Consider the following 23,725-nt stretch of genomic DNA (forward strand, 5'->3'; position numbering starts at 1 on the left):
CGGTGGGGACTGCCCAGGCTGGTCCTTCGGTCCCTGAGGCAGCTGCTTCCGGAGGTGGGCCTTCCTAGCCCCGGAGTGGAGGGGCCGCAGGCTCGGGGGACACTGCCTGGAAGCCGCCTTCATTTCCGAAGGGCCGAGGGCACGAGGAGGAGCGAGAGCAGGCCAGCGAGGAGGAGGGGACCCTCCAGGTTGGAGCTCCAGGATCTCCAGAGGCTGACGGACCACCTGGCCAAAAAGTCAGTGGAGATGCATTTGGGGGCCTTGTGCCCCCCGGCCAGAGTCTCGCGGCAGCTTGCCCGGCTTGACACGTGGCAGCCTCTTCCCAAGCTGATCCACCCTGGCCAAGGCACCTGGCCGCCTCGCCGCCTTTCCCTGCCCTTTCTGCCCGCAGAAGACATGGGCCGGATTGAGCTGTCCGTCTTCCGGCGACACTTATCCTATCTTTGGGGGCTGGCTCCGTGCTACGTGGGGGCCCTTGCTGCAGCCAGGGTGCCCCAGCCATCCATTCTGTCCCTGAAGCCCAGAGGGATGGGCATTGAGTTTTCAGAGGGGCACACGCCATTCCTGCCCCAGAGTGACCGAGAGGCGTTGGAGCAGCACCTCAGGAGGAAGAGGATGCAGCACGAGTGGGGGGTCCCGGCCTCGGTCCAGAGGTCCCTGAAGGCCTTCCTGCCGGCTTCCCCTCCGCTGGCCATCCGCCCAAAGGCCACGATTCAGGTCAGCATCTTGCGCCAGGACGCCCTGTTCCTCCCCAGGAGCGTCCTCAGGCTCCTGGAGAGACACGTGCAGAAGAGGACGCTGCACCGGCGCTGGGGTCTGCCCAGGAGGGTCCTGGGGTCCCTGAAGCTGATGTGCCCAAAGTCTAGAGGTTTCACCAGCCGGCAGGCGGTGGCCCGGCAGAGCTCCTGCCACGCTCTGGCTGGCTCCGGCCATGGGGGTCCTCCAGGCATCCAGAGAGCCCAGAGAAGATTCCTCTCGCCTGCAGACCGGCCTCCGGTGCTCCTGCTGGAGGGGATCAAACATCTGGAAGAGATCAGGCTCCACCTGGCCAAGAAATACGTGGAAGAACATCTGGGAGCTTTCCCAGCCCTGGTCCAGCGGTCTCGGCGACAGGCCTCCCGTGGTGCCAAGAAGCCCCTCCCGAAGCTGATCCCGCCTGGCCAGAGGCTTCTGCAAGCCCGCCGGCGCCTCCGGGCCTTTGAGTGGAGGGAGGACCGGGAGCGGATCGAGCTGGCCGTGCGGCACCACCACCTGATGTCCCTCTGGGGGCTGGGCCCCTGCTGCACGAGGGCTATGGGGGGCATGCTCTCCAGAACCGCCTCTGCGCCCCCCCACCGGCCGAGAAGGGCAGCTGCCCTTGTGTCTCTAGAAGTGAGGCTGCCCTTCCTCCGGGAACAGGCCAAGGAAGCCTTGGAGCAGCATGCCAAGGAGAAAAGGATTCGGCACATGTGGGGCTGCCCAGTCACCATCCAGAGGTCCCTCCAGAGCTTCATGGACCAGCCACCTCCCTCTGTGAGCCTCTGCCCAAAGGCGCCCACGGTGGTCGTCCGCATACAATGGCAGGAGCTGTCGTTCTGCCCACCGCCTGCGTGCAGGCACCTGGAGCGCCACGTTCTGAAGATGAAGCTCCAGCGTTTATGGAGACTGCCTGGCAGAGTCCTCCGGTCCTTGCAAATTTTCTTTAGCTCCAGCAAACAGAAGCCTGAAAAGGAGCATACGTGGTCTCGCAGCAGTGCAGGAAGATCGAGAAGCAGCGCGCGAGGCAGCCGGGGCTCAGGGGCCCACGCCCAAACTCAGGGTGAAACGGTAGCCGCAACCAGCGCGCGGAGGGGCCCGGTGCCTCAAGGAACAGCCGCCCAGCAGCATGGGAGAAAGGGACCCGGGACCAAGCCGGAGGCTCCATCGCCGCGCTCTTAGCATCCTCCTGGAAAGCTCTTCCCTTGAACAACTGGGATGTGCGATGCTGTCGGTCTTTCTCACTCAACGGATGCAGCTTCCGTGCAAGAGACAGGATACCAACCCTGTTTATGACCTTAGCAACCTGTAGGCTACAAAATGTCACCAAAGTAGTAAAGTCTAAGCTAAAGATTTTGAAGTCAGACTGGAGTAGCCTCGTGATTTTATTGTAGGCACCCAAGTTCTAATCCTGCCTCCTTGGGTTTTCTGACTCGGGACTCCCCAGAAGAGTGTGGGGGTCAGGGGGGGGGAGAGACAGAGAGAGTGATGAGAACAAATGCATGTTCTCATTGGCACATGACACCCCCCCTTTCTCCCTTGGTCTGTCACCCACACATGCACAGATGCCCTCACAAGGGTATCCTATGCTCCGAAGCCACATAGGTCCGGTTCTCCCTCTCCCCTCTCTTCCCTTCTCAGCAGATCAGGGGTTTTACAGCCCGGGATGGCTTCCCTGAGGGAGGGGCTTCCTAGGGGGGCTTCGCTGGGCCCCTGCATGGAGACAGGCTGCAGCTGAGAGGCTCCCCAGGCAAGGGAGGGACCTCTGCCGGTCTATGTGGACACATAGATATCGGGTGATGCTTGACACGTTGCCTCAACCCACCTGCAAGAGGCCTGACAAGTGCCTTTAGAGAAGCCCCAAGAATACCGTTTCAGACCCTGCCGGAGACCCGAGAGTCACCGTTTGGTTGAAAAATAAAAGGGCTCCTGAATGCAGAGGTGCTGGCCTACGGCATCTGTGGTACAGCCATGGCCACAGAGAGACACACACCCAGCTGTGGTGCAGTGGTTAAATTGCTGTACTGCAGCCAAAACTGTGCTCATGACCTGGGGATGAATCCCGGGTAGCGGCTCAAGGTTGACTCAGCCTTCTATCCTTCCGAGGTCAATAAAATGAGTACCCAGCTTGCTGAGCGGGGGGGCAATGTGTAGCCTGCGTAATTAACTTGTAAACCGCCCAGAGAGTGCTTGAAGCGCTATGGGGCGGTATATAACCAGCACGCTTTGCTTTTTTACTTTGCAGCTGTGTTCGTGTTACCGCCGGTTTTTGCGACTTGTTGAGGTCTTTCTATGCTTTATATGGCCAAAGACCTGCTTGATCTGATTGACGTTACAGCAGGGGTGGGCAATTAATTTCTATAGGGAGCCACATGAAAAATCTGAACTGTGTTTGGGGGTGGGTAGTAATAGCCCCCCCCCATTGGGTGAGGCTCTGCGGTGAAGGAACTACAAGGCTGACATAGTTAACTCCCTAAACACTGACCAACTCACCTGTCCTCTGTTCCCCCTTGGCTGTCCTCTCTGACTGTCTTCTATCTCGCACAGCTGTGGGCTGGCCTGGATCAGCCTGGGGCCGTTCTGTCCTGCACCGCAGGGAGGAGGTGTCCCCGGGGGAGTCAAAGCTGGCAAAGGGGGCCCTGCCATTCTTTAACAGGGCTTATCTCTATGTGGCAGGAGTTCTTGGCCCTCTTGTTTCAGAAACCCAGAGGGAGCTTTCAATCCCTTCTGGTTTCACTGGAAGGAACGGGGCCAGCTGATGGCATGTCCAGGAGGGTGGTGGAAGTGGGAGGTTGCCCCTGCCCCCCCCCCCGAGATGGCCCTCCCCGGTGCAAACCCTAGCGCAGGTGGTCGGAGCTATGAACATTCCCCATCTGTTGCCCTGTTGATGCCTGGGGTGGGCTCCAGACTATTTCCACAGCCCCTGGGACTGTTTTCCCCTGGACAGCTTTGGGGAAGCGAAGAGGCCCACCTCGCCGCCTTCTCCTGGCAGTCACTGTTGAAGCCGTCCTCTGCCCACAGCGGGTGTTTCTTTCTCCAGATAGACCGGATGGCTCAGAAGCTGACCTGCACTCTTTTTGAAAAGCCTTCCCAGGCTTTCAATGTCCAGACACAGGCCCCACTTAAGGTACTCTCAAAACAGGGCCATGGGGAAATCTTTCATGTCTCCGGTGGGAACTCGGTCTAAATCAATACTATAACCTGCATGTTTTCTACGGTCTGCCGTTTGCGCCGTTCCCATGCCTTCTTCATAAGCACACGATCCAAATAAAGCACAGGCTAAATTCACCCTATCCCATCTCTTACCTAATACCAAGATCTGTAAGATTAAGCCATTCTTTAAAAAAAGAAAGAAAGAAAGGAAAAAAGAGAGGGTTTTAATTTGCTGCTCTCATGGAGTAACAAAAACATCAGCAGCGTAATCCTGCTATTTCCAGATGCCATGCCAATAGGAAGCATCTACACCAGAGATAAAAGGTACATCCTTCCTGGGGCCGGCTTGCTAAGCCAGGCACCACCAATAGAGGATCCCTTGAACCCCTTTTATCTGCTCATAAAACGAGGCGTGAAAAGGAGGAAATATTGATCTCTTTTTAAAATTGGATTCATATCTGCCCCATTAGTGCACACACACTACTCTGGGCAGTTTACCAGTGTAAAAGTCTGCTGTAGCAGAAAACGGGGCATGAGCAAGCCACGTGGGGGTTCTGTGTGCCCTCGGCGAATCCTAGAACCTGCTTTTGTTGAATGCTGGAACCCTCAAGGCAGGCTTCTGAAGGGGGCCTCAAGGTCTGGGCCACGACCTGTGGGAAGGCCAACGGAGCGCCCGTTGGGGGGGGGGGCTGAGGGAGGTTCAAGGCAAGCATCCCGAGCAGAGTCCAGAGCCAGCCTGGAGGTCCTTGGGGATGGCAGAACTCCCAGCTGGCCGTCTTACAGCTGTACCCCAGACTAGGGGACATTTCTGGACCACTTTCTAAGGCTGCCCTGCCTATAGGGCACTGTGGGGACCCCCATGGGAGACCGCCAGGGATGGCAGGCTGTATGACGATGGCAGGGGAGGACCTGTGGAACTTGGGCCGGCGAGAGCGTCGCTGGCCTCACATGGGCTGCCAGCTTTGCCTACACGGGCCCGAAGGCATTTTCCTGGCGGGGGGCGGGTTTCCCTGTGTTCCCCCCACCTCCACCCCACCTCCGCTCCACCTCATCCCACCCTCCCGAGCACTGCTGGATGATGGTTGGGCGATGGCCGGGCGCCAAGCGGTGGGAGGCGGCCGTGGGTGTTCCGTGGCAGCCACGCTTCCCTTGCAAGGAGCTTTGCGCGCACCGGCTGAGGGCTGACTCATGGGCTGCGCACATAGTTTTGTTTAACTGAGCCTTCGTTTGTTTGCTCTTCCAGCGAGAGGCAATGCAAAGCAAACGGCAGTAAAAAAAGCAAACAGGAACAGGTGGCCACGCAGATCAAACATGGCCAGCTCCAGCCTGCTCGGCAGCAGAAGGCGGTGCGGTTCCTATCGGTGCCGGGAAGGGATGGAGCTGCAGCCGCCCCACCTGGACGAAGGCGGGCCCTTCACCGGTCCAGCCCCTGCCTGTTTGAAACCAGGCTTCTTTGCTGCAGGGGAAACGCACAAGCGTGTGGGGAGAAAGCCGTGGGTCACGCCGGTCACCCCGAGAACAACAGCAGTGATGCCAATGTTGTTGCTGTTGATGGTGGTGGTTGAAATCCTGTTGCTTAAATAAACATAGGAAGTTGCACCAGAGTAGGCCCATTGAATCAGTGGGGTTTGGGTAAGTCAACCCCCCTGTATGTTCCATAGATTCAAAGGGGCCTATTCGCTGCGCCTTGCTTTGCTAAGCAGCAGGATTTCAGCCGAGGGCGACATCAAGGGTGGCTCTTGCACCACCGCCCGGTCCCTTCAGAAGGAACTTCTGAGTTGGGCTGGAGAAGGGCCCCCCCCCCGATGAAGAAGCTTGTTCTCTCGCTAACGGCCCTCCCCTCTTCCTTTTCCTTTCCGTATGGAATTGCCCAGCCAGCAGCAAGAGGGGATTTTCCAGCAGGCCCAGATGGGGGACACCCTCTTCCACTGGCCACCCTTCCAGGAGTTTTCCCCACGGCTCTTCTGCCTGCCTTGCTCCTTCCCAGATTTGGGGTGGGGGGTGGGGTGGGCTCCACAAGATTCCATGCGGCTGTTTCTCCTTGTTGAAGGGCAAAAAAGGATCTGTGAAGAGAAGGGAGGGTCCTTGCACGAAGCCCCTGCAAAATGCAGTGAAGAAGACCCAGTGACAGATGGAGCCAAGTCCCCTCGGGGACCCTCAAAGCATCTGCTAGGAAGGAGAGATGGGAGAGACGCACCGTGCTTTGGGAGTGGGGACACCCGGAGGAGCCCCTTGGTGGAGAAGCACCCAGCAAGCTGCACCCCGTAGAAGGGATGACCTCCGGAAGGCGGTGGAACTGAGAGAAGGGCCTCCCTAGGAGGTTTCTGGAGATGAGAAACCTCGTGAGCAATGCCGATGCTGTCCTTCAGATCGCCTGGGCCCAAGCTTTCTCGTGATGGGTCGGTCCAAAGTAGGGCAGCCTCAGTTTCATCATTTTTACTCCAGAGAGAGTGCAGGCTGGATTTGATCTCAGACCCACTTCTTCATCTTTCTGACAGTCCCGGGTATCTGTACTGTATCTGCAAAACTCTCCTCCAGCACCAGCTTTCAAATGAGTCAAATTTCCTTCCTGTCAGCTTTCTTCATTGTCTAGCTTTCGTACACGTACACGAGATGATTGGGAATACAGCAGCATGGATGATGATTTTCGCCTCCAGGGAGACCTCCTTACACCTGAGGATCTGTTCTAATTCCTCCGTTGCTGCCCTTAATGAGTCGCAGCCCTCTTCTGAGGTCTTCTTGGCTGCAGCCTCCCTTTGCATTGACAGTTGAGCCAAAGTATTAAAAAAAATCTCCATTTCAATTTCTTCAGAGTCAACATGGAAATTGTGCATTTCTTCTGTAGGGATGCTTTCGGTCATCTTAATGTTCAGCTGCCGTCCTGCTTTGGCACTTTCGTCTTTCACGTTCCTCAGCATTCAGGTCAAGCCACCCTTACGCTCTGGCAGCAACGTGGTGGCATCAGCATATCTTAGACCTCTGAGCAGAAAGAGCAAGGAAAAGACTATGTGGTCCTCAAGATTACACAAAGGTAAGAGCCAGCGATGACTTTTATTGGACGACGAAAAGAACCAAAGAACGTGCAAGCTTTGGTGGAGAAGATTCCACTTTGCCAAGCGGGGCACGCACACACACACACACACACACACACACACACACACACACACACACACACACACACACACACACACACACACACACACACACACACACACACACACACACACACACACACACACACACACACACACACACACACACACACACACACACACACACACACACCCCGGAATGGATAGCGCAAAAAATAACTGTAGCCGAGAGTGCCCAAGCGGATGGCAGTTGTTGTCTGTGAGAAGTGACCTCAGGTGACTCTGGTTTCAAAAGTCCTCTATCTGGGGATTGGGCCCCCAAGCACCATTCCTTGAAGCAGGGCTGGGAGTTTTGCACCCGCTCCTATGACTAAAAAGTCTCCATCACTTGGAGATGCCCCCCCCCGACACCCCCACCACCACTCATGCTGCCTGCTTCCAAACACAAAGTTGCTGCTCAGAGTAGACCTCTGGTCTAGATGGGCGGGGTAGAAATCTAATACAGTACAATAAAATGAAATGTTCCTTGGGTGTTTCTCTACTGAGGGAGACCCTCCTAAAGGAAGCCACATCCTTGGCGGTGCAGGATCCGGGCAGGAGGACCTTGCAGGAGCCCATGACCCCCCCTAGGGCGGACCGAACTGGGAAGCCCAGGGGGTGAGAGAGTGCCAGAGCCAGCGAAGCGGCAGGCGGGTCCAGCGAAAGGAAAGAGGACCCCTGCCCACGCGCAGAGTGCCGGCCTCGCTCCCGGGCAGCTCAGGGCGCCCCCTTCAGGGCTCCTGCGGCGCGCCGTCCCGGGGTCTCCTAAGCCCGCGGCGAGCAGGAGGGCGGGGCGGGGCGGTGCTAGGGAGGGGCGTGCCCGCAGGTGCGGTCCGCCAGCCCCGCCCACCCGTGCGGACGGGATTGGCTGCTCGGCGTGCCCCTCGGCGCCGGCGCCCCTCCCCGGGCGGTGGAGGGCGCCGCTCTGGCTGCTCCTCTCGCTCGTCCCGCCCGCCCGCCGGCCCGCCCGCGGCTGGAGCGTTGCCTTCCCTCCTTCCCTCCCTCCCGTTCTTGGTCCCCCGCGGGGGTCTCCGGCGCGCCGAAGGGTCGCGGGTTCGAGTCCCGGCCCCGGCCCCGGCCTGGCGGGTCGGCGGGGGGCATGAGGAGGAGGGCGCGGGCGGCGGAGGCGGCGGCGGGAGGCAGGAAGAAGAGGCGGTGGCGGTGGCGGCTACGGGGGCTGGCCGGACCGCGGCGAAGGCGACGGCGGGGACCCGGCCCGGGGAGGGCCCTCGCGGCCCCGGCTGAGCCCAGGCGCTGAGCCCAGGACCCGCCCGGCTCGGGGAGGCCGTGTGGCCGTCCGGCGGGGAAGCGGAGCCATGTCCCTCCTCTGCGTCCGCGGTGAGTCCCCGAGAGGCGGCCCTCCTGGCCGGGCGGGCGGGCGGGCGGGCGACGGCGAGGGTGCCTCTGAGCATGCGAAGAGAGCGCCCCCCCTCCTCTGTGTGTGTGGGGGGGGAGGAGGAGGAAGAAAGAGCGCGTGCCCGGACTCGCAAGGCGCCCCCCCCTCCCGGTCCCTCCTGCCGCCCGAGGGTCGCCCCCCCCCGCTCTTGCCCTGCGGGCGGGGGGGTGGCTGCCTCTGACCTCCAAAGGGCGCCCCCCCTCCCTGTCCCCGCCTTTTCCCGCCGCCTCCAGCTGTTGCTAGGATGATAAGGCAGCTGTCCTCTAACCCCCCCCCCCGCCCAGGTTTCCTTTTAGGCAACCCCCTCCCCTCACTTTGGGGGAAAGCCCAGACTCTGGACCTCCCTCGAAGGGGGAGGGGGAGCGAGAGGAAGTGGGGGGTCCCGCCCCCCCCACCGCCGCACCCCACCGGAGTCTCCTATGCTGGGGAACTCTGCTTGCTCCCCCCCTTACCCCCGAAACCCATTCTGGGGCTGGAGGGGGAAGGGCGAGGGTCACTCCGGGGGGGGCCACCTGGGCTGGGGTCCTTGGGGATCCCTCTGCTCCCCTCGCCCCCTTCATCCGAGGAGGGGAAGGGGCTGCCCCTTCCTTGGAGAGTCGGGGTCGGGTGGGGTGGGGGGCCCTCGGTGGCCGAGGGTGCTGGAAGGCCCGCAGGAGCTTCTCCCCCCCCCCCCCCGCCTGCTGTGCTGCCCTGAGAGGCGAGGAGGGGAGCATGGGACAAGCAGTCCGCTGGCGACTGGGCTGGGAGAGAAGAGTTTTCTCCAGGGTTTCCAGGAGAGAAGAGAGAGAGAGAGAGAGAGAGACCGACCGAGGGGTGCCAGGCCCTCCCTCCTCCTCTGCCCCCCCCACCCCCAATGGGACGATACCTGCCCGGCTCTTCTCTCTGACCAGGATCAGAGGCCTCTTCATTTTTTGTCCCTAGAGGTGCGTCCAAGGGTGGTCGGTCAGGTCGGAGGACCCTTTGGGTGAGGGTCCGGCGCCAGAGTCCATCCGTCCGGTCCCTTCTCCATCCCTGCCTCAGAGCTCTGAGCTCAGCAGAACGATTTGGTCTCCCCGTTTCCCCCCCCCCCACACACACACGTACGTGCACCTGCAGGGTGGAGACCTTTCGGGTCGCATGGCAGCCCTGCGCTCGGTGGGGTTCAAGTGCCTGGCATTAGGACGTTCCCTGAGGTCCGGCCAGCAGGATCTGGCCTCCTGTGATGTCCACCCGCTCGCAATAGCCTCGCTTTCTGCCACGACCGTGAACACACCGGCTTTGCATGGCGACCCATCTTTTCAGCTCTTGGAAGACCCGGAAGGTCTTTCCTCTTGATTCTGATCCCTCCGGGCCCTTCTATGAATCTCTTTCCTCAAGAGGTGCTCCATCTTGTCAGTGGGCACAAGAGCTGGACACCAGACCGTCGGCAGTAGGGCTGCTGTGGGTCACCGCCCTCAAAGGCACTGGAGTGCGAGGCTGGCAGGAAACCCAGATGGGTGTGTGTGTGTGGGGGGTTGAGGGCAGGATGCTGCTTGACCTGGTACCCTGTTTTCCCCTTTAAGTAAAACCGCCTCTTTCCCCCAAGGTTGTTGTTTTTTTTAGGGGGACCAGGGCCGACACCGTTTCTCACAGGTAGGAGAATCGTTTGTGGATACCAGGACTGCCAAAAGGCAAAGAAGTGGGTGTGCTATCAGATCAGTCCTCAACTATTTCTGGAGGCCAAAAGGTTGAAACTGAGGTTGTCGTACTTTGGGCCCATCCTGAGAAGAGAAGAAAAGACAATCATGCTGGGAGCGGGGGGAGGCGGCAGGAGAAGAGGAAGAGCCAATGGGAGATGGACTGACTCCCTCAAGGAAGCCATAAGCTTGGCATTTGCAAGAGCTGAGGAGGGCCGTTCGTAGGAGACGTTTCGGAGATCACTCATGTATAGGGTTGCCATAAATCAGAAGTGATTTGACAGCACATAAACAACAACACAAGCCATGGTGGATTTGGTTTAAATCCTGATTCATATTTTAAAATCAGATTTTTGGTAATTTAAATCATTTATCTATTTATTTATTCCATTTATACCCTGCCTATCTGGTTAATTGCAACCACTCTAGGCGGCTTACAACACGAATACAATAACAGAGCCCATGGACCAGAGCACGCCAGGCTCTCCTATGTTCCACTGCCTCCCGGAGTTGTGTCAAATTCATTCTGGTAGCTTCAATGACACTGTCCAACCATCTCATCCTCTGTCGTCCCCTTCTCCTCTTGCCTTCACACTTTCCTAACATCAAAGTCTTCCCAGGAGTCTTCTCTTCTCATGAGATGGCCAAAGTATTGGAGCCTCATATATATAAGCGGTGCCTCGCTTAGCGATGTTAATTCATTCCAAAAAAATAACTGCTAAGCAATTTCATCGCTAAGCAAAATGCAGCTTCCCATTGAAATGCATTGAAAACCGGATAATCCGTTCCAATAGGAACGAATTGCCGTCCTTAAGCGAAAATCGCTATAGGAAACATCGCTAAGCAAAACGCAGTTCCCCAATTGAAATGCATTGAAACGTGTTCAAGGCATCTCAATGGGGGAAAAATACAACAATAAATTAAAAAAGAGTCAGAACAAAGTGAAATTTGGTTAACAAAGGGTTTATTAAGTGAACTTTATGATTTCAAACATTTTAAACAGTAAACTGTAACTTTATAAATAACAGAAAAACATTTAAAAAACAGCAAACATGAGGCTGTTTAAACCATCATTAAGTGAAACAGGGGACCCAAAATTTAATTGCTATGCGAAGCATGGTCCCAACCATCGCTAAGCAAAAATCGCCCATAAGGACCATCGCTAAACAAAGCACAAAAACGCTCTGAAAAAGTCGTCGCTACGCGATTTTGTCGCTAAATGGAGTGCCCGTTAAGCGAGGCACCATTCTCTCTCTCTCTCTCTCTCTCTCTCTCTCTCTCTGTGTGTGTGTGTGTGTGTGTGTGTATAAAGTAGTTTTACACAATTAGAAATTTGGATTTTTTTAAAAAAAAATCATTGGTTTTCATCCACTCTGCCACCCAAAAATGAAAACAGTTCCTGTGTGATGTGGTTTCTAAGTATGGTTGCAGTAGGGAGCTCCTGAGTGCAGGTGTGTATTTTAGCATCCCACGGTGGGACCAAACTGCCAAGAAGGGGTTAAAGGGGTTTCCCTTTTAAAGGCCAGCAACAGCGACCCCCAGGACTATCTCTCTTTAAAGAAAGCATGTGCCCTATGGGTTTTGCCTTGTTCCCCCTATTGTGTAGGGAGACAGAGCCTGGGTGACAGGTCCGTGTGTGTGTGTGTGTGTGTGTGTGTGTGTGTGTGTGTGTGTGTGTGTGTGTGTGTGTGTGTGTGTGTGTGTGTGTGTGTGTGTGTGTGTGTGTGTGTGTGTGTGTGTGTGTGTGTGTGTGTGTGTACACCGTATATGTATGTATGTATCTCGTGGGGTGCCAGCGGCCGCTGCCTTTATGACTTCTCTGGACTGATAGTGTTCTCAGATTCGTTTTAAGCAGATGGAGCTTTTGACTGCTTCCCCCCCCCCCCTTTGCTGTTCTCACAGGGAGCTGCCTCCTTTGAGCTCATATATTTACAGGAGAGGTGACCTAGCTATTAAGATTTTGAAAAATCTGAAACCCAAAATTTGCTCCTCTGTGTGGAGAGAGGAGGGCCGGCCGGCTAGGGACAGAGGGCAGAGTGGCCTTCCCTCTCGTGGTCCTGCACTTAATGTACGATTAGGTAATACAGGAGATTGATTTTTGTCCCAGCGGCAGGACAGTGTTCTGTCGTGTCATGTACCGATGTGCTCAGAGGGTGCAGTTCTGGAAGGATGGGGTTCCTTGGCTGTAAACCTTCTTTAATTCCCACACTTTGCCTGGTTCGGTTTTGGATTATGCGTGTAGGGAAAAAGGCTGCATCCCTGTGACCCTGGCCTGTTCCGTGTTTCCGATTTCACTAAGCAGCGTTCTAATCACTTTCTGCTTTTTAAACCCTGGAGAGTTGCCTAGAAATTGGGAGCTGTGTGGAAGATCTGAAGCAGCGGATGTTCTGCGGATGGGCTGAACTGCCGTGCTTGAAACTGTGGTCCCAGACTTCGGGAGGGGGGGCGTGGTTGTGTGACAGGTGACCTGGAGAAGGAAGTGTAGCTGTGGAATGACAGGGGAAAGCATGCACGCATGACGGGGTGCTGCCACCACCTCTTTCAGTGTGGATTCGTTTACGTGTCCCCCTGCCAGACCGTGGGAAAGAGGAGCCAACCCTGTTTGCAAGGAGGCAAGGGTCCGAACAGCGCCTCAGGGTTTGCGTTCCTGACAAGCCAAATGCCTTTCCTGACCTGCTCTTTCGGCTCTGGTGCTGGGCCCTACTCAGGCTGCCCTTGGTCTTTCTCTCGATGTCCCGGCTGCCGCTTTGGTCTGAAGCCCTCTGACCTCATCCGGATAAATGGCTCCTCTTTCCATTTCCTTGCATTGTTTGTAGGAATGTTGCAAGCGGTTCTTCCGCTACAGGAGGAGGGGCCTTCCGTGATTCTGACCTGAGGGTGGGCTTGACGGTGACTTGTGCGATATTGTGGATTAGTATCATGTGGTCAGGTTGTGGGCATGTGTGAAGCCTGCGTTTTGAGCTTCATCTGAAAAAAATATGGAAATAACTGGGAGAACGGGGCACCTCCCACTCCCACCCCGATGATCTCCTGTAGTTTTACGAAATAATCTTTGCTTATACAGTATCCTCACTGATTTTTCACTGTTGTTAACAAATTCTGTTCATTGGAAACGTTTGGCTAGAAACGCACCCGGGAACAGACTCAAGCTTGTGACCGGTGCCTGCTGAGTACTAGGGTTTCGGAAAAGGGAAAGGATGCAGGTGAAAAGGAAAGGTGAAAAAAGGGGGCAGCCTTTTAAAGACCGAGAGGTTGGCTTCCTTGTGAGCTTTGGGGGATCAAAGTCCGTCTCTTCATACCTAGGAAGTGCAAGTAGTGTCTCCCCCCCCCCCCAAGTATTTATCCCATGGTGGTGAGCCTCCTGCCAGGTGAGGATGCAGGTATCGGACGAGGAACCGTGGTTGGCTAACGCGGGAGTGGGACCACCAAGCGAGGGGTATGGAGGACAGAGCTGGGTCGTTCTTGTACCTGTGGCGAATCTGTGTGTGCGTCTGCCTTCCCAGGAGACACTGACTGACTCGGGGACATGCTGAATCCCCAAAGGGGGTGGTGGTGGTGGGAGTACGGAGGGCAGACGGACCAGCCAGGGGAGAGGCCCGTCAGCTGGACTGCTGTATGCTCTCTGTGGAGGACTGCCCCTGGGAGACAGCTTGGGTACCCAGGCAGAGTTCTTCGGTTTTTGGCTGAGAGTTAGGAAGCTGGTCCAGTGGCATTTCAGGTCGCTTCTGGGTTCTGTGCACTCCTCTGATGCCCCTCCTTTAAGGCCCTTCGGGGCCTGAGAGTTGGTGATTTAAAAGCTGCCAAAGGCTTAGCTCTAAACGAGGCAGCCCCTGTTCTGTGTTATAGCTGGAAGGTTGGAAGGGTGTCATATACAGTGGTGCCTCGCTTAACAATTCCCTCGCTTAATGAGGAAATCGCTATACGATTAGTTTTTTGCAATTGCTTTTGCGATCGCAAACAATGGTTTAAATGGTTTTTTTTCCGTTTAACGATGATCGGTTCCCTGTTCGGGAATCGATTTTCGCTTTACAGTGATCAGCAAACAGCTGATCGTTGGGTTTCAAAATGGCCACTGCCTGAAGAAAATGGCCCCCCACTGTTTTCTAGGATGGATTCCTCGCTTTATAGGCACAGAAAATGTCCACCGTATGGAGGATCTTCGCTGGACAAGCAGGTATTCAGCCCATTGGAACGCATTGAATGGTTTTCAATGCATTTCAATGGGTTTTTTAATTTCGTTTGACGATGTTTTTGCTCTACAGCGATTTAGCTGGAACGAATTAACATTGTCAAGCGAGACACCACAGTAAAATGAATGAATTATGCTCTTATAGACTTGTGTTGGAGCATTGTGAAAAAGTGTTGTAGACGAGGCTGGCTGGAGAGGTCTGCCTGTGGAGCTGGAGCTGCTGTGTACATACCTCCTGGCAGAAGAGACAGCCTGCGTAGCAGGGTGGATGAAAAATCAGTGATTTTTTTGAAAAAATTCATATTGGTTTAAATTGACATTTAAATCATGATTTAAATTTTCAACATTGATTAAAAAATTTAAACCCTCAAAAAAATCCAACTTTTTAAAATTTAAATTGCAATTTCAATCGTCGTCTAGCCTTGAGCAAACTGCACACTTCTAAGTACTCTCTACCTAGAAAACCTTAAAAAGGGTGGACCTAAGTCAGAAACCACCGGATGGTACACTGTGGTTCTTTTTATTGTGCGTGAAGCAGTTTGAGTATTTGAAGCACAATTCAAATGCAAGGTGTTGTTGGGAGGTCTGTGTGGTGTGTTTGACCGACCCCAAGGTGAGCTGCGTTCTGATGTCGGCGTGAGTGGGATTTTGCCCCTTGTGCGCGCCCACTCCACAGGGCTGTTGTGCAGGTTTAGTTGGGAAGCCCTGCATGTTGCAAAAGGAAGAGTGGAGTACAGTGCTGATCAATGTCAACACAAATGTCAGCACAAACGTCTAATGTATTTGGGGACTGCTTTATTTCTCTGCTGCCTTTTGTGGATCTCTAGGTTCTGTTAAAATGGTTGCGAATCCTTTGTGTATGACAGCATATGTTTGGTCTCTTCTTGTGTTTTGACCTTTGCTTCTTGGCCTTTTCTGACCTCTCTGTTATCCTGGCTTTTCTCATGCCATCCTGGCCTTCTCGGGGGAATTCAGGATGATGTCGGTGAGTGGAGTCTCCCAGCCTTGTGGAAGGAAGTGTGTTAGGTGTGTTTTCTGCTTGGGATCCAGGTCAGGGAGAAGGCTGGCCGGGTTAATTCCAGAGATACGTGGAAAGAGGAAAGGGGATAGGAATCCTGATTCCAGCTCACTAGGGGTGGAGCTGCTGCAGGGAGCCGTGGCCGCCCCCTCACCTCTTGATTGGGAAGGTGAGATTCTGTCTCCACCCTCAACCCCCCCCCCTCCAGCCCTCTTTCAGGGAGAGGGAAGAAGGAGGCACGCAAGAAGGAAAGGAAAGGACATCAGCCCCCCTGGAGACGATCCATCCAGGGTTCTCCTCGCTCTGTGTGCGTGGAGGATACAGTAGTTGCTCTTCCGCCTATTCTCCTTGGATGTGACAAACACAATTTGCTTCTCCTGTCATCATGTCCGTGGGCAAAGCTGTTGGTACCCTAACTTTACGGCAAACCTCTAATATGCATGTCCAGCTTGTCAGCCCCTGGAAAGCCTCGTTTTAATTAACAGATGGGCAAGATATGGTTTCTCTTCCGCTTCCACCTTTGTTGAGTTCTCAGGTTTTCACCGTTGCTTTTGCATGCCTCTTTCTCTCGCTGTGTGTGTGTGTGTATTTCAGAGAGGGCAGGCAGGCAGGCAGGCAGACCCCCAGCTGGCTTCCACTCTGATGCCCTGGAGTTGGCAAATGGGAAATGATTGGGCTGAAGCGGTGGAAGGAGAGGCGCTGCCTGTATGTGTTTGCACGCTCTGAGTTGTGTCATTTTTAAGAGAACCTGAACTATAAGTGGTGGTTGTACCGTGGATTCCATGGCAGTGGCTCAAGTGTGGTTTAAGCTTGGCTGTCCTATGGCCGACGCTTGCCAGCCCTTCTGAATCCCGTGGAAAAGGCGATCAGCTCAGGGAGGCCTTCTCCTCCTCCTCCTCCTCCTCCTCCTCCTCCTCCTCCGGACTGCCTTGCGCCCTCCCAGTGAGTGGAAAGACCAAGGGGGTGGGAGGAAGACGAGGCCTGGGCAGTCACACCTTTTCTGGGATGTCTGGGATGGAAACCTGCATCTACCTGGATTTGAGACAATGCAGAACCCTTTTTCCACCCACTGACACGCATGCTGAGTTTTATTGTTCGGCTTAATGATACTTTTGTTGCAATAAATCATGTACTGTATTTTTTTCTGAGCCTCTACTGGAAAAAAAGGGGGAATATACATACACGTTTATATATATATATATATAAATAAAACGTGTATGTACTGTATGGTAGTTTGCCTTCCTGTGTTTCTTTTTGCACACCATCACTGAAAAGTGACGTGGTGGCGCTGTGGGCTAAACCACAGAAGCCTGTGCTGCAGGGTCAGAAGACCAAGCAGTCGTAAGATCGAATCCACGCGACGGAGTGAGCGCCCGTCGCTTGTCCCAGCTCCCGCCAACCTAGCAGTTCGAAAGCATGCAAATGCAAGTAGATAAATAGGGACCACCTCGGTGGGAAGGTAAACAGCGTTCCGTGTCTAAGTCGCACTGGCCATGTGACCACGGAAGATTGTCTACGGACAAAACGCTGGCTCTATGGCTTGGAAATGGGGATGAGCACCGCCCCCTAGAGTCGAACACGACTGGACAAAAGAAAATTGTCAAGGGGAACCTTTACCTTTTTTACTGAATAAGTAGAAATGTCCTGCACAAAAATTGTTTATGATAGAAGACAATCCGATGCCCTTCCAGAGCATTTGGATTGAAGGAGAAGCCAGCTTGTCAAGTTTGGGGTGGCGAAGGTTTTGGATTGCTTTGGTGTGAAATTGCGGTGTTTTTTCTTCTTCTTTTTGTTTTCATGTGCAGCTGAGCAAAAAAGAAAAAAAATCTGGCACAAAGCCTGTGCTGTCCATGCCCCTTGTGAGCAGTCTGTGTGGACCAGCCCCGCTCCCTGCTCTTCCGCTGGAAGCCGACGATTTGCATAGATGGGGACTCGCTGTCTAGTCGGACTTAAGTTGCACCAGTGACTTGACTTCGTGGTTTTTTTTTTTAATGAGCCAAGCTCCACTTGCATCTCAAATCCACCCACCCCTTCATTTTTTTTTCCTGCGGGGGGGGGAGCTTATTTTGAATAGGGACTCAGACCTGGACCCAAAGACTCGCCAACCTTCCTGGGAATTTGAAGAGAAGAGGACTGAAGCTGCAGTTCGCGCGGCCCGTCGGGTCCTGTGCTTCCATCCTCATTGGACTGTTCCTGGCTAAGGGCAGGGCCTGTCCTCCTTCTGGGGGGCTCTTCTGCCTCTTGAGAGCCCGCCGTGGGCACTCGGCCTCCTGGGTTCCTTGCCCAAGGGCAGCCGTCCTGCTGTGCAGAAGGGTGGGCCCGATGGCAGGGAAAAGAGGGGCGACTCTTTCAGAGCTACGACTCTAGAGCCCCTCCCTGGCTGAAAAGGAGCACGAGGAGGGAATGCTTCCTTACTTGCCCATGTCCTCTCTTTAGAGACATCCTTTAGAGCTGTCTTTTAGTGACTCGTTCTGGCTTTTGATGCAAACGCCACCACCCTTCCCTGGAAACCGAAGTCATGCAAAGGCACCGTATCATTGTCTTATTTCCTGGGGGAAAGTCAGCGCAGCTGGTGCTCATCCCCCCGTGCCGCAGTATAGATTTAGTGGATTTGCACACTCCCAGACGGCCGTGACCCCTGGCACTCGCTTCTCTTTGGACCACCAAAGGGGATGGGGACTTTCCTCCTCCCCCTGCGTTCTGCACATTCACCTCCGGTGACTAGCCCAGCGTCTTTCCAGGGGTCAAGCTGCCCCCTGCAGGTAGCCTGGGAGGAAGAGGAGGAGATGGAGATCAGCTTCCCTAGTGGTCACAGCGCTGGCCTTTTCACCCTTCCTGTCAGTTTGCCGCTTGGCCGCTTCTCCTTTGTGATGGGTGCTTGGGTGTGGTTGCTAAATCACAAGTGGGTGTCCAGGATTTCCTGGTTCCAGCGTTGAGCTCCCTGTCATGTTTAGTTTGGCTCTTGGTCAGAGGCAGCGCTGGGCAGAGGGCACCTCCCTCGGTGCCTTTGGCCTCAGGTGGAAAAGAGGAGCTCTCCGCCAGCAGGGCCCCTTCCTTGACGGACGTGGCCTTCCTTGCAGAGGATTAAAAGGGGTGTGTGCGTGTGTCTCGCTGCAGGCCAACAGCGACACACTCCGTCCTGCCTGCCCCGCGGGGCCTGTTTATGGCAGCCTTTGGTGGCCGAGGAGAGGGGCCAAGTGTACCTCTCCCCCAACCGGGGGCATGTCCAGCGCACCGTGCCCCCCCCGCCGTCCTCTTCAGGCAGGTCAGCTGAGCCGTCTGTGCTCCAAGGGGCGCCTGCTCTCCCTCCCGCGGCCGCCCCTCTTTTCTCCTGCCACTTAACTGACCGCGTGCGAGACCCTTCCTGGCAATCTCTGGCAGGCTTAGAAGTTTGGTCAACACAGCGCAATGCGTTTTATTTATCTCTAAACCACTTTGCGTTAATAAAACCCCACGCCTGAAAGGAACGCTGCCTAGACATGAATGCAAGAGAACCCTACCAGTTGGAATGAAGTCATGGAGCTGGTTCACATGGGGCGGGGGCGGGCGGGAGTAAATTAAAAAAAAGGTCTTTGCCTGGTGCTGGGGGGACCTTAAACTTGGTGCCATGCCTCTCTCCTGGGGGGGGGGCTTCTAAGCCTCCTCTTGCTCTCGAGTCATCCCCTCCCTTTGGAAGGTGTTTTTTTGGGGGGGGGTTCTATGGGGCAGAGGGAGAGTGAGCGGGGGGGGAAATGCAGGACAAGGAAGGGGGAGAGAGAAGAAAGAGGGAAAACAAGGTGGGGAAAAGAAAAGAAAAGAAAGGACATTGCAGTAGGGAAGAAGGGAGGGAATGAGTTGTCTGGTGGGAGGGAGGTTGAAGTGCCCCAGGGTTTGTCCGAAGCATTTCTAGGATGTACGGGTGGGTGGATGGGATGGGAGTGGTTTCCTTCTGCTAGTAGGTAAACTTTGGGAATGAAACAGAGTGGTTTTTATCCTATTAAAATAACAAGGAAAAGAAGGAAGGAAACGCTCTGGAAAGCTTCCTGCCCTCCTTAATTCTCATGACTTCACAGACATCTACCAGAGCCGTCTCCCCCACCCACCCCAATTCCGAAGAATTGTGGGGCTGCAGGAGTCTCTAGTCTAACCCTAAGTTGATGACAGATCATAATATGAAACATCACCAAAGCTTTTCTTCTAACAAACAAATACCATTTTTTTAAAAAAAATATCTATTTGATAAAAACCAAAAAGCTTAAAAGGGAACAGCCTCAGTTTTTAGTAAGAAAACCTGACCTTGTGACTACCGGGATTCAGGCTGGGAACCATGAGGAAAAGGGAGGAATCGTATGCACGTAAAAACAGGACGCTTTAAGACTTGCAGCTAATAAAGATAGGCAGTGCAAATATATTTGAAAATATTTAAAACTAACCTGATGTGAACATCATCTGATGTGGGAAAGGCTTGTAATACAAACATTCCCACCCACTAAAACTAAACGTTTACATCTAGCCGTCTTCCGCCTTGGGTGCCTGCATTAGGGAAAAACAAATGAGGTACAAATAACGTGACAATAAATGACATGACATGCAGGGAGGGAGGGATGGTTCTAAAATGCTTCCCTACGGAGACCGTGACTCTTACAGTTGGGGACGAGAGATAGCAGAATTGTTCAGCCTATGAAGAGATGGGCCGATAGCTGATTGTCAGGGGGCTTAGGTCTTGGCAGGGTATAAATGGCAGGGAGCGTCATCTGTGGCCTCCACAATAATCCCGTATATTTCTGCAGCAGCTTTTAAACAGTGTAGTTTGCTTTGAAAAGGAGCGGGAGTGGGAGTGGGCCAAAGAATGGGGGGCCCCCACCTCCTCCTCCAAACAGGCCGGCCAGCCCTGCCCTCCCAAAGGAAGCTGTTCTGTTGAAAGAGCCATCCTTTTGAGTCCTGGGGAAGAAGGGGATGATGACGAAGGGGACGGATTGCTCTCCTCTGCGGGAAACGCTTTGTCTCCCAGAGCAGCGGTCCCCAACCTTTTTAGGTGCGTGGACTAGCTGGGGAGGGCAGGGCACCCCTGGCGCTTGTGCGCATGTGTGAAGGAGTGTGCGTGCTGTTGTGTGGGCGCACGGACGCTCATGCGCATGCACAAAGGTGTGGGGGTGCTCGTGAGGATGCACGCACGCTTGTGTGCATGCGGAAGGGGTGTTGTGGCGTTCGGGGCATGTGAGCATGAAGGGGTAGGGGAGTGCTCATGTGGGTGCATGTGCATGTGTCCAGGCAGAAACGGATGGTGAGGGGAGTGTGTACAGTGGGGGGGGAGGTCTGTCCCCACGGCCTGGTCCGGGTCAGGCCACGGACCGGCACTGGGCCGCGGACCGGGGGTTGGAGACCTCTGTCCCGGAGGGCCCTCGTTCCTAGTTCCCCTGCCAAAGGCAACCCCTGGGACTGCTTCAGGCCTGGCAGGAAGTGCCTGTTCCCCCCCCCCCGTAAAAAAGCTGCTTGGCTCGCCGTCGGCAGACCACCAAGGGGGGCAGTTGGTTCTCTAGCGGGGGTGTGTGTGTGTGCCTTCGTCAGGGAAGCCCGTTCAAGCGCCGTGCCCTGCAGGGAGCTCTCCCGTCCCTAATGTCATTGGGGAACTCCCTTAGAAGAGGCAAGGAAGAAACAGCCGCCCCAGATCGTTGTAAACCTTTATGGCTGTCTTGTAGAAATCAGCAGCTGCTGCCGTGACATGCTCTGCTTTATTGGCTCCCTGTTGGCTGCTTGGCCAGCTGTATCGGCTGAAGAGCAAAAGGACAACCCTTGAGAGAAGTAGTAAGCGAAGAAGAACTGGGACTCAGAAAACTGAAACGACGACAGTAGAGGACCGTCCGGCTTCCTTTCCCTTCCGTACAAGACTCCACCTGGCTGCTCTTCTTTGCAGCCAGGGCGTATACGAGAGGTAGAAGGCGCTTCGTCCATGGTCCTAGGGAGAACCTCCAGTCCCCTTCAGTGTCTCTCCTTGCCTTCTCTATAGGCCTTGGGAAGTCCTCACATTTTTGCAAGCCTGGGTGGTTCTCGCCAATTTATGTTCACAGGAACGCTGGCCTCCTCCTCCTTATATTCCAGGCAAGGGGGATCCCAGAGCAGGGCCCAGACCGTCCAAAGTCGACGCCCGCAGGGCCCAAGCAGAGAGCAGGCAGTTTCGGCAAGGGCTGCCAGAAAACAGGGTTAATGGGCAGGCTGGGTTGCTAGTTGGCCGAGTTCAGCCAAAGAGCAGGTAAATCAGACGAAGGAGGTTTAAAAATTGGGGTTAAAGACAGACCAGGTCAAGCGCAAAGGGAGTCCAACAGAACACAACCCTAGAAGTGTGGGAGAAAGGAAGGGTTGGAGAAAGTTTCTGGAGACCTTTGCTCAATATCCAGGCCTCATCGTTTGGCCAAAATGCTGCAAATGAAGGGAGCCTTGTTTTTGAAGAAGCTGTTACTCTTGAGGAGAGGTTTTCTTTTCTGCAGCTGGACTCTCCTTTGAGAAGCTGGGCGCTTTCCCTGTGTTTGCTTTTCTAGGGACTTTCCTGGACTCCTAGGAATATGAGTCACCTTCCCCCAGGGGAGGTGGGGGGTCCCCACAGTCTTGGGGGCTGAGCTGCTCATGGATGCTGCCCTTGTCCAGGTGGGGTGGATAATCCTCAGAAGAGGATTCTGTCAGAGAGGTCATGATGAGACTTCCTCCCCGCTGCACAGAGAGGTGTAAAACTAGGCATGGATTTACTGGGAAGTCTCCAAACCAGATGGCCTTCTTAGGAGGATCGCTTTTTCTTGAGAGCCAGTGCCGTGTAACGGAATCGTGTCTCGAAGGAGGAAAGTCCAGGAAGCAGAGTGAAAACCAAAGCGTGCTGCGTATATACCGCCCCCCCCCGAGTGCTTAAAGTGCTCTATGGACGGTTTGCAGTTCAATTCTGCAGGTGACACATGGCAGAGCCAGCAACCTGGATTCATAGGAAGTGGCCTTATCTGCAAATGCTCACAGTAAAATATAGCAGTGGGTTCTTAAGGGGCCACAACATTTTTGACTTTTTTTATTGGCCTGGGATGCTAGCACAAACTAACACCGCTACCTCTTCTAAAGTTAGGACACCTGCATTCATATCCCCTTTTGGCCAAGGAAAACACATGTGGGGCTGCGCTGGCATTCGTAAAACAGGGCTTGAACATTTCACATCTCTCAAAAGCCCCTTTTTGAGACATCCTGAATTGGAAGTAACTTGATGACACACAACAACTTCTACTTAATGCATGGAAATGGAGTGAATAAAAAGGTAAAAGTAAAGGTTCACCTTGACAATTTTTGTCCAGTCGTGTCCGACTCTAGGGGGCGGCGCTCATCCCGCTCTTCAAGCCATAGAGCCAGCGTTTTGTCCAAAGACAATCTTCCGTGGTCACATGGCCAGTGTGATTTAGACACGGAACGCTGTTACCTTCCCACCGAGATGGTCCCTATTTATCTACTTGCATTTGCATGCTTTCGAACCGCTAGGTTGGCGGGAGCTGGGACAAGCGATGGGCGCTCACTCCGTCGCATGGATTCGATCTTACGACTGCTTGGTCTTCTGACCCTGCAGCCCAGGCTTCTGCGGTTTAGCCCGCAGCGCCACCACGTCCCTGGAGTGAATAAAAAGAAGAAGTAAAAAGAGTGTCATTCTCCTTTCAGCATCTGAGCATGCTACGATATTTTTAGGGAACAGTAACCATCTCTAAGGTAATGAATCCCCCTCCGGTTCCTACTATTATGGGTTATAAACCAGATCTCTTAATCGTGTCTTTCTGGAACCTCCCTTCATTGCTGAAAGTGCTGGACTTTTCAGCACACCGTCTGCATAGCGTGCCATGTAGCTTGCATAAAGTCTAGTGCTTCAGGGGCAAATTCCTCTGGTGGCTTTATCCATTCAGAGAAGTCCAGATACGGACTAACATGTTTCGGCAACTTAAATCAAGCTTTCAATCCAGGCACCTCCTGTCCTTTGGACTTGTGTCCACCATGCAATCAGAAGCACGCCCATTACAGAGGCAGGTTGTATGGTTCTTTAGGCAGCCTTGGCAGTTCCGGAAATGGGATTAATCGCTTGGAAGGTACAGCTGTCAGAGGCTACAAAGCCTGGCACATTCATCCTGCTTCCATTACGGGAGGAGGTCTGCCCTTGGGATGCTGGTTGCTGGGGAGGATGAGCAGAGGAAGGCAGCTGCCTTTGTGTCTTGCTGGAGGGCTTAATCCAAAACCCAGTTGTTGAGGGGTGAAATTCTGAATATATAGAGTGTTAAAATAATTACGGGTGATATAGAAAAATCAGCCCAGAAAATTTGCATTGCAGTTTTAAAATGAGATATGAACGGCAGTTGACCAAAAGTTATTGCAAGCCAATCCGCGCGCTCAAGCCACGTGGGGAAGCAGGGTCACTGTCTAGTAACATTGCGCATAGTTGGATGTGTGTTCAAATCATAG

At 54.3% G+C, this 23,725-nt stretch overlaps 1 protein-coding gene across 2 annotated transcripts in view; it reads left to right on the forward strand.

Moving 5' to 3' along the window:
- The first annotated feature begins 7,917 nt into the window (after positions 1-7,917).
- Positions 7,918-23,725, forward strand: part of LOC140705024 (uncharacterized) — an 80,423-nt gene continuing 64,615 nt past the window's right edge. The window contains exon 1 of one of the 2 annotated variants that reach the window (XM_078384187.1): positions 7,918-8,357. In XM_078384187.1, the coding sequence (XP_078240313.1) occupies positions 8,336-8,357 (22 nt within the window). In that variant the 5' untranslated portion in view covers positions 7,918-8,335. The remainder of the gene's footprint in view (positions 8,358-23,725) is intronic. The other variant, XM_078384188.1, reaches the window with a different exon arrangement.

Source organism: Pogona vitticeps, chromosome 2, assembly GCF_051106095.1.
Source record: "Pogona vitticeps strain Pit_001003342236 chromosome 2, PviZW2.1, whole genome shotgun sequence".
Lineage (NCBI taxonomy): Eukaryota > Metazoa > Chordata > Lepidosauria > Squamata > Agamidae > Pogona > Pogona vitticeps.